This window comes from Atta cephalotes (assembly GCF_000143395.1).
Source record: "Atta cephalotes unplaced genomic scaffold scaffold00032, whole genome shotgun sequence".
NCBI classification, from domain to species: Eukaryota; Metazoa; Arthropoda; class Insecta; order Hymenoptera; family Formicidae; genus Atta; species Atta cephalotes.
Genome location: NW_012130096.1, coordinates 1,796,341 through 1,810,404, shown reverse-complemented (window position 1 = coordinate 1,810,404; position 14,064 = coordinate 1,796,341). Strand labels below are relative to the sequence as shown.

The following is a 14,064-nucleotide window of genomic DNA, read 5'->3' as shown; positions in this document are numbered from 1 at the left end:
CCACCGTTTTTTATTATATATCGTCATGCAGTTCATGCCATAGATCATTGCCATGTTTCGAGGGTAGCTTTTACACCTACTTGCTATCCAGTGAATAAAAGCAGACTTAATAAGTTCGATGCCATTAGTAACAACCGCGAAACTTAACCCTTAAGTATGAAGCAATGTTGGTTATTTCACAACCCCATTTTTCGATTGAGAAAACGAATATGCAATTTTTCGCATTTTATTTCTTCTTTTTGTTTCTTCATGCGATAGAAAAAAATTCGATAAATTGTAAAACAGTCTGGCGAAAATAAAAATCGAAGGATAATTTGTCTTTGTAGAAATTTAATATTATTACTGGTCAATTATTATAATATATAGTCACATATTTTGAGTATTAAAAATATTATTCACTATAAATAGTACTTTTAATACTTGAAATAAATGATGAATTTGCTAATATAAGTATTAAATTTCTATACAGATAAAAATAAGGAGAGAATGATAGAAGCGTAAACAAAGCTTCTAAGAGGCGAAAACTGAGATAATGAAAAAGAAGATAAGGATCTCTTTCACGTTTTCGTTGTCTCAATTTTCGTCTTCTCGAAAATTGAGAAAGAATTTTTTTGTTTACGTTTCTGCCACACTTTCCATGTATTCAACTTACGTTTCAATTTTCATTTTTGCCAAGGAAGAACGTAAACTTTCGAAAAATATACATTCAATCGTTGAACATATCTATCAAATGACGAAAAGCAAAATCCGTACTTAAGGGTTGAAATACCTTTCCTTTTTTTACAATCTTTCGTCTTTCGGCACAACAAATATGACTATTGCTAAATCGTGATGTCTTCGCGTGACATGTAAAAGAATTATGTGGAGAAAATAACAAAAAGAAAAAATTAATAAATGTATCGCCTTTTATTTACGTAAATCCTTTGCTTTAAGATCCCTTTGTTATTTTTTTATACAAAGATTTTTTAATTTCTGACTTCTGCATAGCACAGATTGAAAAATGTCAAAATTTATAACATAATTACTGACCTGAATCTATTTGTCTGGAAAATTTTATTTATATTAATTAAAAGACACTGATTAATTTCAAGGAACAAAAGTAATATAATTCATCAATAATAACAATCAATAAAACAAATCAAAATCTCATCATCTCACATATTTTTTAATCTTTAAATTTTTTTTAATCTTAAATTTTTAATCTTTTTTTAATCTTAAAATTTTTAAATTAAATAAAATCTAAAAATTCACAAATGTGATCTTTTCGTACAAATATTTATAATTTATTATAGAAATCGATCTGGCTCACGCCGATGTAAACTCAAATCATCTAAGATTCTAAAAGTCGAACAGACTTAAATATTAAACTTCTACATTTAATTTTATTCTTAATTCATCGAATCGAAAATCGATTCGATAAATCGAGTTATCGAAGTTGCAATCAATTTTATCAATATGATTTTTCTAAAAATATTACGTTATCCATAAGATAATTAATTCTTACTTAATTTTAAACAAATCCTTCATAAATTATACTAATATATCAATATTTACTATTTCAAATTAAAGTTTATAAAATTTAAAATCTTCCCAACTAAATATATAAATTTATTTTCAATTAAATTATAATTTCTTCCTTAATAAATTAATATAAAATTTTATAGGGTTTTCTCGTCCCATAATCTCATCTAAAAATTTTTATTTAATCACTAAATTCAATATTTTAACCTAACCTAAGACAGCTTAAATTTCATTCTTACATTCATCCCAATTTACAATTAAAAAACAATTTATGCTTTATACAGTTAATATATTGCAGCCATTTAATTAATATTAATTATTGAGTAATAAAATATTTTTTATTATAATCAAAAAACTACATTTTCATTAAACAGTTGAGCTTAACTAATTTACCTAATTTCTAAAATAAAAATTCCTAATATAATTTCAATTTTTTAATATTTTTCCAATTTTATTTATTTTATCATTATTTTTTATTCTTATTAATTTAAAATATTTTCTTACATAATTAAATCTATATAATTATTAAATTATTTTCATTATTTTTTAAACTCTATATATTATTTACTCTATATATTATTTTAATACCATAAATAACTTTCTACCGAACTACTTCTAAAAAAGAATAAATATTAAGTATATTTTAATAAAAATAAAGCATTGTTGTTAAGTACTTTTAGTACTTCAAATAAATAATTAATAACTTTTTTTCATAAATAAATTGGTCACTATCAGAGATTTCTGTATTACAATTACCGTAAAAGACTCAACGTTTATATATGATATATTAATAATTCTTTAACATATAACAGATTTACATATATTTAGATTTTTAATCTTAAAAGAATCTTACAACAGTTGCAAAGCTGCTTTTTTTGCTGAACACGTCCGAATTCGACGCGAAAGTTACGTTGATCGTTTCGTTTGAACTCGTTTGAACGCGCGCAGCGCGCATGCGCGGCCGCCATGTTTACTTCACGTCGCAAAACGTCGCAGTTATTCGGTCGGTCGGGACGGCGCCGAGTTGCGCCGTGTTCACTTTGATCATATTTTTCTCACTATTCCGTACGCGAGTGATATTGTGCAAGTGTGAACCGTTAGCACGAATCGCGATGTGCAAGAATCTCGGATTGAATGAGAGACAAACGACGGAGCGGCACGATGGACAGCGGATTGATGTGAGAGTCAATTCATTCATATTAATCTTTTTATCTATTATATTCGTGTCGTTTATCCGCAATTTTATGTTCCGATTACGTTCAAGCAGATTATTATTTATTCGTGAACATAAACTCGTTCTTATCTCTACGTAGTGCGATCGAGGCGATTCAATCGCGCGAAAGTAGTTAGAATGGGAACGATTTGAAGTTTATTACGCGTACGCGCGCGAAATTCTCGCAATGGACGTCGCAATGGTTTTCCAGGTGTGCCACCTTCCTACAACGAACTTTCCGAGCTGTAACCTCAATTCGTTTGAATTCCTTCGAGCTGATTGTAAACATAACCGTACATTGCGTTGATCGCAATGTGCCGACTTTCAAAAATATCAGACTCTCTCTTTCTGACTGCAGTATATTTTACTGGAATATTAATTCTTCTAATAAATGTAGGATAGAATGCCGATATATTCATCTGCGATTCAATGAGAAGTTCGAGAACGAGGGATAATTGGTTAGGTTAGCCGAAGTATGTCGGTGAAGGTGCTTGACGTGGCATTTTTACAAGCATGCAGTTTTTAATTTTTATCACAATTTATTGAGTATTTGAATACGCTTTCAAACAACTATGAATACAATTTTGTCAACGTTGATGAGAGGCGTCTTCTGGATAATTAGCAAAACAACCAAATGTCTCGAGGTTCTCGTTCATATAGAGCTGAACTATGATAGTTTTACGAAATTCTTGTTTTTCACGTTTCTTGCAAGCACTACACTTCTTTTTTGGTATTTGAATGATATCCAACCAGATTATTACATCGATGAGGCTTTTCACGTACCTCAGACGTTACGATATTGTGCGTGGAATTTTACGGAGGTAAACATTACAGAGAATTTGTTCTAATACTTTCGAGTGCACAAGTTATATATTTTCTTTAATGCAGTTTTTATACAGAAATAAATAAGTCATAAATTATTTTCAGTGGGATCCTAAAATCACTACGTTACCAGGCTTATACTTTATTACCAGCGCGATATTATCTCCTTTTAATCTTTGCGACATTACTTACATGAGAGGTATAAATGTACTTGGAGCTTTCACAAATCTCTATCTTTTTTTTAACATTATAAAGGAGAATTGGAAATCCCAGATGGATTGGTGGAACAAATGGTCGATTATTGGATTGATGTATAATCTTACTCTTTTTCCACCGTTGTATTTTTGGTCCTTTTTTTATTATACAGATGTTATGTCTGTGAACATGGTGCTTTTAATGTTTTATTTGCACCAATGTAAGCACACGATTATGGTGGCTCTTGCAGGTAATTATTTTGCAGCTGTTTAAGCTGTTATGTGAAAAAATATACAAATAATACTATACAAATAAAAGTAATAAATCACGCAGGTTTATTAGCCGTGCTTATTCGTCAGACGAATATTATTTGGTTCAGTTTCTTTACTATAGAACGTGCATTAGATATATTTGATAGCAGGATGAAGGAGCCTATCTCGTCTGAAAAGCTCACTACTTCATTGCATTTTCTTGTAAGTAACATTATATATTACCTGTGAAAAGAAAAGTGCTATTATTAGACTGAAGATTGGGATTGAATTTGATCAATGGAAGCAAAGTTTAATTAAATTTATATTAGTTTTCTTTCTTCTGATTGATTAGGTTGCTTCCCAGCAACAAAACACAGTCACATTATGTAACATATTGTAGTAATACAAGTGTCGATTTGTAACTGAAATGTCACTTAACTTTTTATTTTACTATCAGAGAGAAATAAAGAAAAGAACATGTTCGAATATATCCGAATGTAATTTTGAAATTTCTTATTAAAATATATATCTTCACAAATATATATCACTTCTAGAAAATAATTTGTAATGAAATATTAAAATTTGATATTTATAGAATGATATAAAATGATAACAGTGAAGCATGATTGCGTTAACTTATATTATACTTGTATTATACTTGGAAAGTATGGAATCGTATATTGTGTTACACACTGTCGCTTGTGTACATTGTTGAAAAGCATCCTTAATTTTGGATTGATTTCATAGTCAAGTCTTATATTTGTCATGTCTTAAGTATAGTCTTAAAATATCATGAACCAACCTATCAGAGACCAGTATTCATAATCTATTCTTATATTTGAGATTGTCTTAAGTACAGTCTTAAGATGTCATAATCGCAGGGCCACATTAGCATCTTAAGACATTATTTAAGACGATCTTAAAATAAGAACCGACTATGAATACTAGCCAGAGAGTTGTATTAGCATCTTAAGACTAATTACTTCAGATGATTTTAAAATAAGAACGAACTATGAATACTGCTTTAGTCTTTAGCTTGATATGAGTATTATAGACAAATTAATCTAGTAAACTTCTTAAATCTTTTTTAGTTAATTTGGAGGCAACTAATGTACGAAATGCGCAAAGATCCACTGTCCTTCATCAAGTTCGTTGCGCAGATATGCGGTAGTTTATTTCCTTACTTAATGGTATGCCTTATGTTCATTGCTTTTGTCGCATGGAATGAAGGCATAGTGGTCGGCGATCGTAGTGCCCATGTTGCAACGATCCATGTTTGTCAGATATTTTATTTCTCCGCCTTTGTTTCTCTGTTCTCGTGGCCGTACGTTATACCTCATTGGCAAATGTGTTTGCGATTCCTTCATCAGCATTGGATTTTCGTGAGTAGTGCTGTCGCATTGATGGCCGCAACGATATGTTCCAATACGCTCGTTCATCCATATATTTTGGCTGATAATCGACATTATTCATTTTATGTGTGGAATCGATATATGAGCCGATACGCGGAATTCAAGTACCTGCTGATACCGATTTACTGCGCGAGCCTGTTCGCCATGTCACGGAACATTGCTCATTTAAGATTTCTCACACAGATTAATTATGTTATTTGCGTGTGCGTAGTGCTGATACCTCAATTACTGGTAGAACCGCGTTATTTCATCCTCCCGTACATATTTTATCGTTTAAATATGAAAAGGCCAGAAAGGTGGCAGATTCTTTGCGAATCCTTTACGATACACGCTATCAATTTCTTGCATATTACAGTTTTCGCCACCAAAGTATTTTATTGGAAGGATCAGCCTTATGCCCAGCGAATTTCCTGGTGAAATTTATGTTGAATGTACAAAATAAAAAAGAATATTTTTATGTAAAGTATATCGATACTTAAGAAAGATACATAGAAAGTGCTACATTGAAAAAAACGAAGAAAGGTCTCTTATCAAGAAATGAAAAGTGGTCTATTTTGCGTGAAGTGATCCGGTTTATGTCGAAACACATATGAAGTACGGTTTATATCGAAAAAATAAGAAGAGCGGTTCAAGTCGCATAAAATTAGACGGGTCTATATAGCGCAATATTCACTATTCATAAATTACACAAATTTAGTGGAAACTTAAATAATATATGAATAAATGAGAAACAGGATTGAAAAGATTGAAAATTAAGATGATTCCTTCCCCCCCCCCCTCCGTTCTCAATCATACCACTATAAAATTTATGAAAAGAAAATATATTGCACTATATAACCTCTTCTTTAATTTTATGCTTGAACCGATTTGAATTGTTCTTCTCATTTTCTCGATGTAAACCGTATTTTATTGCGTTCTGACATAGATCGATCTTCACTCCTTATGCAAAATATGTAGACCACTTTTTATTCATTTCTTGGCATAAATCGTTCTTCATGTTTTTCTCGGTATAACATCTTCTACGGCTCAAGTATCGATATTCAATAGCTTCTCTCGCCTTTCTATTTCTATGAACAGTAATGTCGATTTAGAAAGTTTAAAGGGAAGATATTAAGAGAGGTAATTACTTGGAACAATAGTTTATTGTTCGTAACTAAAACTTGTGGCAAAATTGCTAGCTGTTTTTATTCAGTTTATTAATTGTAACTTCATATAGGTATATTTATTTCATCAGCACACAATACATTAACCAATTCATTGATAATTATTCATATGTGAACGAAAAAAAGTTATCATATGTTTTTTGGTCATGTTGGATTCACTATTTTGAAACTTCAATCCTGGATTCATCATCAGTGATTCAAAAAAATCCTTATAGTTGAACTTTCACGTAAAATACGAAATTATTTCACCAATTTTGACAAAAAACATTTCGAGTCTACAGTTAAACGTATTTGGATTAGCTTTAAACTCAGTGAATTTTTTGATGAATTTATGACAAACACTAAATGTACGAAATAAATTCTATTTTCATGTAAAGTATTCAGTGTCTTCCTCAGTGTTTCTATTTCTATGATGTCGACTTAGAAAGACAAGATTAAAGGGAAGATATTAAGAAAGATAATTACGTGGAACAATAGTTTATTGTTCATAACTGAAACTTGTGATAAAACTGCTAGATGTCTTTGTACAGCAACAGCTTATCAATTTATAATTTTACGGCACGATATTATCGTCAGCGCACAATATATTAAATGTATTCAATCGATTACCGAGGACTTTTTATACTTCTATTACATTCTATTTCTTCGTTATTTTGTCATATATTATCGTTTCCTTATTGAATATAAATGTTGCACATAATGTTATAGTAAGAGGTATCGAGATGCAATTTGTGAATCTTCTTCACTTATTCTAAAATTCTTTTTTTGTTGATAGTAAGAATTATGTCTTGAGAAAATCAGGCCTGATACAAAAATATCTTTGTAAATAAATTCCGCAAAAATGAAAAAAAGAATTTTATATATGCATCAGAACAATTTTAAGTCTGTACTCCGAATTTGTAAAAATACTAAACCGGAAAAAATACGAATTAAATCATTCTTATTATAATAGAAAAAAATAGCAAGAAATATGTATGCACTGTAATTTTCATTCCATGAAAAAGTACTCCTATCTTTTTCAATTTTTTCGGACCTGGATGTGATATGAATATATGTATATATAACAAAAGATTAATTATTTTGTTTAGAAATAAAGATTTATATATACAATTTCCGGCTTGCACATATACACTCACCCTCTGGATTGCCGGAAATTTGAGCATTACTGGCGATGGAGGCGTTTTTATCTGCCTATCACGTAGAAATGATATTATAAAACAATACAATCGTATATTACAAACCATCTAAAATCAACGCGCTAAGTACTTTCTAAGATTTCACAAAATTAAAACTAAGAGAGAGACGTCTTACTTCCTACATATTCTGATAAAACAAAAATAAAATCGTTGATCTATCTATTTCTCTTCCTCTCTTTCTCGCTCGCTCGCTTTCTCTCTCTCTCTCTCTCTCTCTCTCTCTCTCGCATTCTCTTTCTTTCTCACTTTACAACTAACTGTGCGAGAATCGCACATATTGCTTGTCGTAAGTTTATTGCGGACCGCATATCCATATAAATCAATTTAAAATTTAAATAACATATCTTTTATACATAAATTTCCGCACATTTTGGCAGGATATGTGAATGAGGAAAAACGCCATTTCACTTTTTCGACATTTGATCAATTTCTAAATAGTGCAATTATCCTATAGATATTTTATGTATATACTGTAATTTTTTGAATTTTGGTGTCATAGCAATAATATAAATATATAAATATATGCATATAATATATATATAAATGCATATATAAATATATGTATATATATATATATATATATATATATATATATATATATATATATCTTGTAGAAACATAAGCGATAAATTATTATCATCCATATACTAGAATCATGTTTATGGCTATAAAGCGTCACACGCTAGATGAAAGTAGATAAAGTAGAGCACTTTGGTAAATTAATATGTCGTAAGAAATTATTGGGAATTAGGAAAATATTTTAAATTATCCTGGGGGGTCAATCATGTAATCTCACGTGAAACTTTTTATGCTTCATCTTTCACTTTTTATTTTTCACTCATCGAAATTTTACGTGAAACTTTTCACGCATAACGTGCTTGAATGCGCTGGTTTCTAGGCCGATATTCATAGTCCGTTTTTATTTCAATATAATTTATCTCCTGAAATCATCTATCGACGAATAACATAGTCAGATTTCTATTAAATTTCAAAGTACATTTATTAATTCCGTAAGTTTCCGCCTTTTCGCCACTATGGTTCAAGTGAACAAATTCACATTTTCACGGTTGGAGAGTTACATGATCGACTTTCGCATTAAACTAATGATATGAAATGTTCCAAAATCGATATTAAAGATATAACCGAAATTGCTACTAAATATACAAATAACGAGAATAGAAAATTTTTTTGTTATTTTTCCACAGTCTTCCGAGTGTTCGTACAGCAGAACTCCTAATGCCCGAATTAATTAAGCTGACTGATAATTAATTAATACTCTGATCCACGATTAATTACATAATTACAAATAACTTTATACTAACTAATTTTTAACTTTGATTTTTTTTTAATGTACAAATTGTATAATTAAAGATAACTATTTTATTCTCCGATTAGAGAAATAATAATTGACATACGCGAAGTATTTGTATAAATAAGATTACAGGAAATTATAGATAATATTTGATCCAATATTGGTCGAATTTTTACAACGATATGTTAGATTAATGGAGATGTTCGGAATTATCAAGGTTCCACTGTACAATCCTGATTCGATATTATTTTGACGATTTCATCGGCAAGTAATCGAAACAGATTCTTTGGATTTCGCACTAAGTGCACACCTTTTTTATTTCCTAGGTTTTTTTTAATACTATTTAACTCGCACGAACCGTGCAAGAGGAATCAAATGTAGCATTAAATATTATATCTTTCTAGGAAGTATATATTTTCTACGCATACGCACGCATTGGTAACAGAAACGCTCTATTTGATTATAATTCGCTTATTTTGCTTATGATTTCGACGTTACGCGATGAAATAAATGGCTTATGCTAAAGGAATTGAAAGAGCGCAACTCGGGAATTAAAAGTATCTCTATTCAGTCAAATATACAGGAAAGGATTGCTTGTTTCGGCGAATGCTACTCATACGATATAGGCATTCCACGATATTCGTGAAATCAATTTTTCAGATTCTTCGAAAAATCTGAAAAATTTATTCGATCGAAGTTATGATAATTATGCGCATACTATATGTTGGGTATTTTTTAAATGCTGATTTATGCTGATTTATGTGAAGGCTAAATAAGTCAAAGGTATCTTGTGCATTTCAATTTGATATTCTTCGATGGAAAATACCTGTCGAAGAAAATTTCATATTTGAATCAGAAATCCTCGTGTAAATAATAATTTCTCTATTGTTGACAAAGCTAAACTTCGATTTTCGTGCTTCGACTTTTAAACATTTATCTTCTCACTCGAAATCTTTCGAAACTACGAGAGAAATTCTTATTAAGGGACTTGCTCTAATTCTTTATCTCGCAATCGCCTATACACTTACTAATCGCATTAAGAGGCAGGATAAGATTAAATGACGATCGTTAAACATTATACTTGGTAATTAGATTAACGAGCAATGTCAAGTTCATCATTAGGAGATCGATCAATGTGAATTAAAAGGAGGACGTAAAATCGCCCAGATATTTTCACTCTTTGATCGAATCATTTGTGACCTCGTGTCATACTAGAGCAAGTTTAGGAATGAAACTTCGCGCTATAGAATAGATTGGAATAGAATAGAGTCTATTTATAGAATTTGGGACGATCCCTCAGGTAGAGTAAAGTAAGTGTAAGTTAACGTTACAGTGAGTGACTTATTTGCTTTCTTTGGTCGTTGATCTGTACAATGCGCGACTTCAACATTTATACGGGTAAAGATACTTCGAAATCTCGCCTCGATTTTCACTTAACGAACATCACCATCTCATGTATCAATTAGTATTATTAATGAAGGAATTCATCTTCCTTTTTGCATTTATAGACGGAAAGAAATTACTGAATATTACTGAAGCAAAAAAATTTTGATTTGTTGGACTATCAAAATAATCATGTAAAACTTTGAAGACAATGCTGCAAAACGTTTTAACATTGTAATCACCAGTTTATATAATTTCTTTGGTGTAGATTCAAAATTATCTTCAGTATCTAGCTAAATTTTTAGATTTAGCAAAACTGATCTTTCCGTGCATCGCTTCACGAAAGTAGGAATGCCAAAAAGTAACAGTAATAGATCATTTCGGACTCTACGCGTAAATTTCTATCTGCATTGTATCGAGTTATAGCATTGCCCCGAGGGTCCTATTTTATTCTTTTTTTTCACCGCGGTATTCTTTCTCGGAGCAAAGGATGTCTTCGGGGCGAGTTACTTGTTGCGGATGTGTAAAAGCTGATAAAAAAACGATTCGTTTTATCGGCTATGCTTAAAGGTAATAACGACTTTCCCGCTCTCGCCGTGAGAGAGAGGGTAGATATACTTTTAGGCACTGAATCGCACAGTTTTCCGCACCTAGGAATTCCCCTGGAGTGACACCGATGAACTAGTGCGAAGGAGGGGCGGGATTACACACAAGATTCAGGTTCGAGTTCACGCATCTTCGTTGTCCCGGCCGACATCATACTATCTGCTGCTTGAGCTTCACCAGATTCGTCGCGCCATAAAGCTTCATGTCCAACGGCGCGCTCGGTTCGTTCTTCTTCGTCTGTGTGTGCCAGGCTAGCACCTTAGTGCAATTGTCCGCCAGCAGTTGGGCGTCCCGTGGCTCGAACGGTGCCAGGCTCTTCAGGAACCCGTCCTCCTCGTATCCCGCGCGGAACGGCATGGTGGCGTTTGGTCGCTGATGCAGGAACTTGACGTTCACGGCGAATCCAGCCATGTCCACCGGGAACTTCCGTCCAGCTACCCAACCATCATAGAATCCTGCGAATTTTCCGTTCTTCAAGATTGGCGAACTCAGTCCGAACTTGGTGCACAGTCCCACCGGAAACATCGACACTGTTTTTGTCTTGCGAATCTGAAAAAAAGCATGTTAAGATAAATCTTTTACAACAAATTTCAGATCTTTAGCGAAATAAATACTTGTAACCAGTCGTACCTCGTTGAAAAGTTCAATATCATAAGTATTGTCGTCATCGGCGAAGTAGAACACGCCTTTTGTGGCGTTCGTTCTGATCCATTGTAAACCACGATTTCTATTCGACACCCCTCGCGGCTTGGCGCCCTTTTTAAGCTTGTACTTCTCCGGCATCGGAGCTACGCAAATATAACACAAATCATTCATATCGAGAAAAATGTCTTTTTTCTCTTCTTCTTAAGCCTCCCTATTGAAAAAAATATATCACAACGTTACATGATGAAATCATGTAATTAAAACATGTAAATCACGTAACGAATTGTTTCAAATCAGTACGTGATTTTTTTAAATAACATAATTTGAAAAATCACATAATATTAGAAATAATTTTATCCATCATGATTTTATAGTTGTCAAATTTTAAAGAATTGAATAATAGAAATGATAGATAGAAGAAAAAATAATATTCATCATGTGACTTTCAAAATTACGCAATTTTAAAAAATCACGTACTGATTTGGATCAATCCGTTACATGATTTACGTATTTTAATTCACGTGATTTCATCATGTAACTATGTGGCTTGATTTTTTTCAGTAGGGCTGTATTACATCTCTCTTATACACTTGTGGTGTACATGATGATTATTCAATTGCCACGAGCATGTGAGACCTACATTTTTAATACCGATTCCAAACGGCGAATTTTTTGAAAGATATTTCTGTGGCAAGGATACTCTCGGGAGGGCCGAGCTTTTTCCAAAAGGAGCGTAAATATTTTGGTTCCTATTGGAATTGAATCCAGGATCTCTGGCATGATAGACCAGTGCGCTGTCTGTTATGCAATTCTCGCGCTTGAGAAAAATGTCTGAATGGATTAATTAAAACTCTGATTGAAAATAGACGAATTAGAATTTTCTAGAATTTTTTAGTTGAAATAACTGGAATTTTTTCTGATATAATCAGAATCTTCTGGTTCGCCAACCAGTTCGTTTTCAACCAAAATATTTCTCTTAAGCCGATATTTATAGAAGATTCTTATATTTAAGATTGGCTTAAGTATTTAAGATTGGCTACGGCCTTAAATATAAAAAAACCGATCAGAGGGCCATATTAGCATCTTAAGACATTTTAAGATAATTTTAAGATAAGAATTATACATTCTTATATATTACATAATACATTCTTATATTATTATAATGCATCAGCTATCATCTGCGATTTTGTAACAGATTTATATCTGAAATATTCACTTACCGATTAAATGATCGAACTTCAAGCCCGTCCTTTCCAATAATGTGGTAACTTGCTTGGTAGCGACGGTAGCGTCTTCGATGACAAGCCAATGTATATTTTTGACCAGCATCAAGGTATGGGCCATTCTCGTGAGTTCAGGAATCTGTTCGGGTCTTCGATATGTTGGTGTGATGATGTATAGAGGTTCTTCGGAGGATTCCTCGAAAGGGATCGACGGACGAGACGTTACCGTCCTGTGTATCGCCATTGCCGAGAGTTGTGATTGCGGCGGAGACTTGAAATGATTTCTGGAGGCCACCGAGACGTTTTCGCTTAACTGATTGATAAGTTCCTGCACAAGCATCGAGCTTATTTCCGGACTCAGGCCGTTCGTGATTTGTACTTGGTACACGGCGTATCGAATCTGCAAAAAAAAAACGATAACTTGTTTGATAAAATATCGTGATAACAATTAATTGATATATAACAGTTAGATAACTGGACCTATTGGTGTATTCAAAACACCCTATTCGCTGTTTATAGGTAATTACATGATTAATCCAATAAATAGCAGTATCTAATAAATAGCTTGTGCAGATTTAACTCGATTGCATTAGCTTATTACTCAATTTATTCATTCTATTATCATCAATAAAATGCAGACTGTCGAGATTATGATATGTAATATTTCGTAATAATTATTGGTTGTTTTCTACAACTATTGAAAGATGGTTATTAATTTCAATGATTATTGTAGCTCTGTATTCGTATTTTATAACATTATATATTCATATTTTTTTTGTTACAACATTTCGTAATCAAAGAGAGGAAATTCTTTGTAAGTTAAACCAATATGGTCAACCTATAGATATATTGTATACATCGATTGAAAGATTCTTTGTACTTTTGTTATTCCAGATTATGAATTCCAATTCATCTGTTAAACATCGTAGAAATATTATATATAGATAAATAAATAAGTAAATAAGTCCATTGTTTGATAATAATTTTTGCGTGTGTATATATATATATATATATATATATATATATATATATATATATATATATATATATATATATATATATATATATAATAATAGTATTATAATATTATTATATAATATATATATAATAATATAGTATATT

General features: G+C 31.6%; 2 protein-coding genes across 2 annotated transcripts in view; one reads left to right on the top strand and one right to left on the bottom strand.

Moving 5' to 3' along the window:
• The first annotated feature begins 3,306 nt into the window (after window positions 1–3,306).
• On the top strand, window positions 3,307–5,831 carry LOC105621143 (putative Dol-P-Glc:Glc(2)Man(9)GlcNAc(2)-PP-Dol alpha-1,2-glucosyltransferase). Its single transcript, XM_012202614.1, has 4 exons — window positions 3,307–3,555; window positions 3,662–4,001; window positions 4,085–4,224; window positions 5,094–5,831. Exons 1-4 carry the CDS (start codon window positions 3,307–3,309, stop codon window positions 5,829–5,831), a joined length of 1,467 nt encoding a protein of 488 aa, XP_012058004.1.
• Window positions 5,832–11,224: 5,393 nt separating this feature from the next.
• Window positions 11,225–14,064, bottom strand: part of LOC105621142 (galactosylgalactosylxylosylprotein 3-beta-glucuronosyltransferase P-like) — a 3,620-nt gene continuing 780 nt past the window's right edge. The window contains exons 2-4 of the mRNA XM_012202613.1: window positions 12,940–13,342; window positions 11,705–11,862; window positions 11,225–11,623 (exon numbers count right to left, since the gene is read on the bottom strand). Of these exons, the coding sequence (XP_012058003.1) occupies window positions 11,225–11,623; window positions 11,705–11,862; window positions 12,940–13,342 (960 nt within the window). The remainder of the gene's footprint in view (window positions 11,624–11,704; window positions 11,863–12,939; window positions 13,343–14,064) is intronic.

Coding starts and splice junctions, on each gene's coding strand:
- LOC105621143 (XM_012202614.1), top strand. CDS start 3,307: ATGAATACAATTTTGTCAACGTTGATGAGAGGCGTCTTCTGGATAATT. Junction 3,556..3,661: donor GTGCGTGGAATTTTACGGAG/GTAAACATTACA, acceptor AATTATTTTCAG/TGGGATCCTAAAATCACTAC. Junction 4,002..4,084: donor GATTATGGTGGCTCTTGCAG/GTAATTATTTTG, acceptor TAAATCACGCAG/GTTTATTAGCCGTGCTTATT.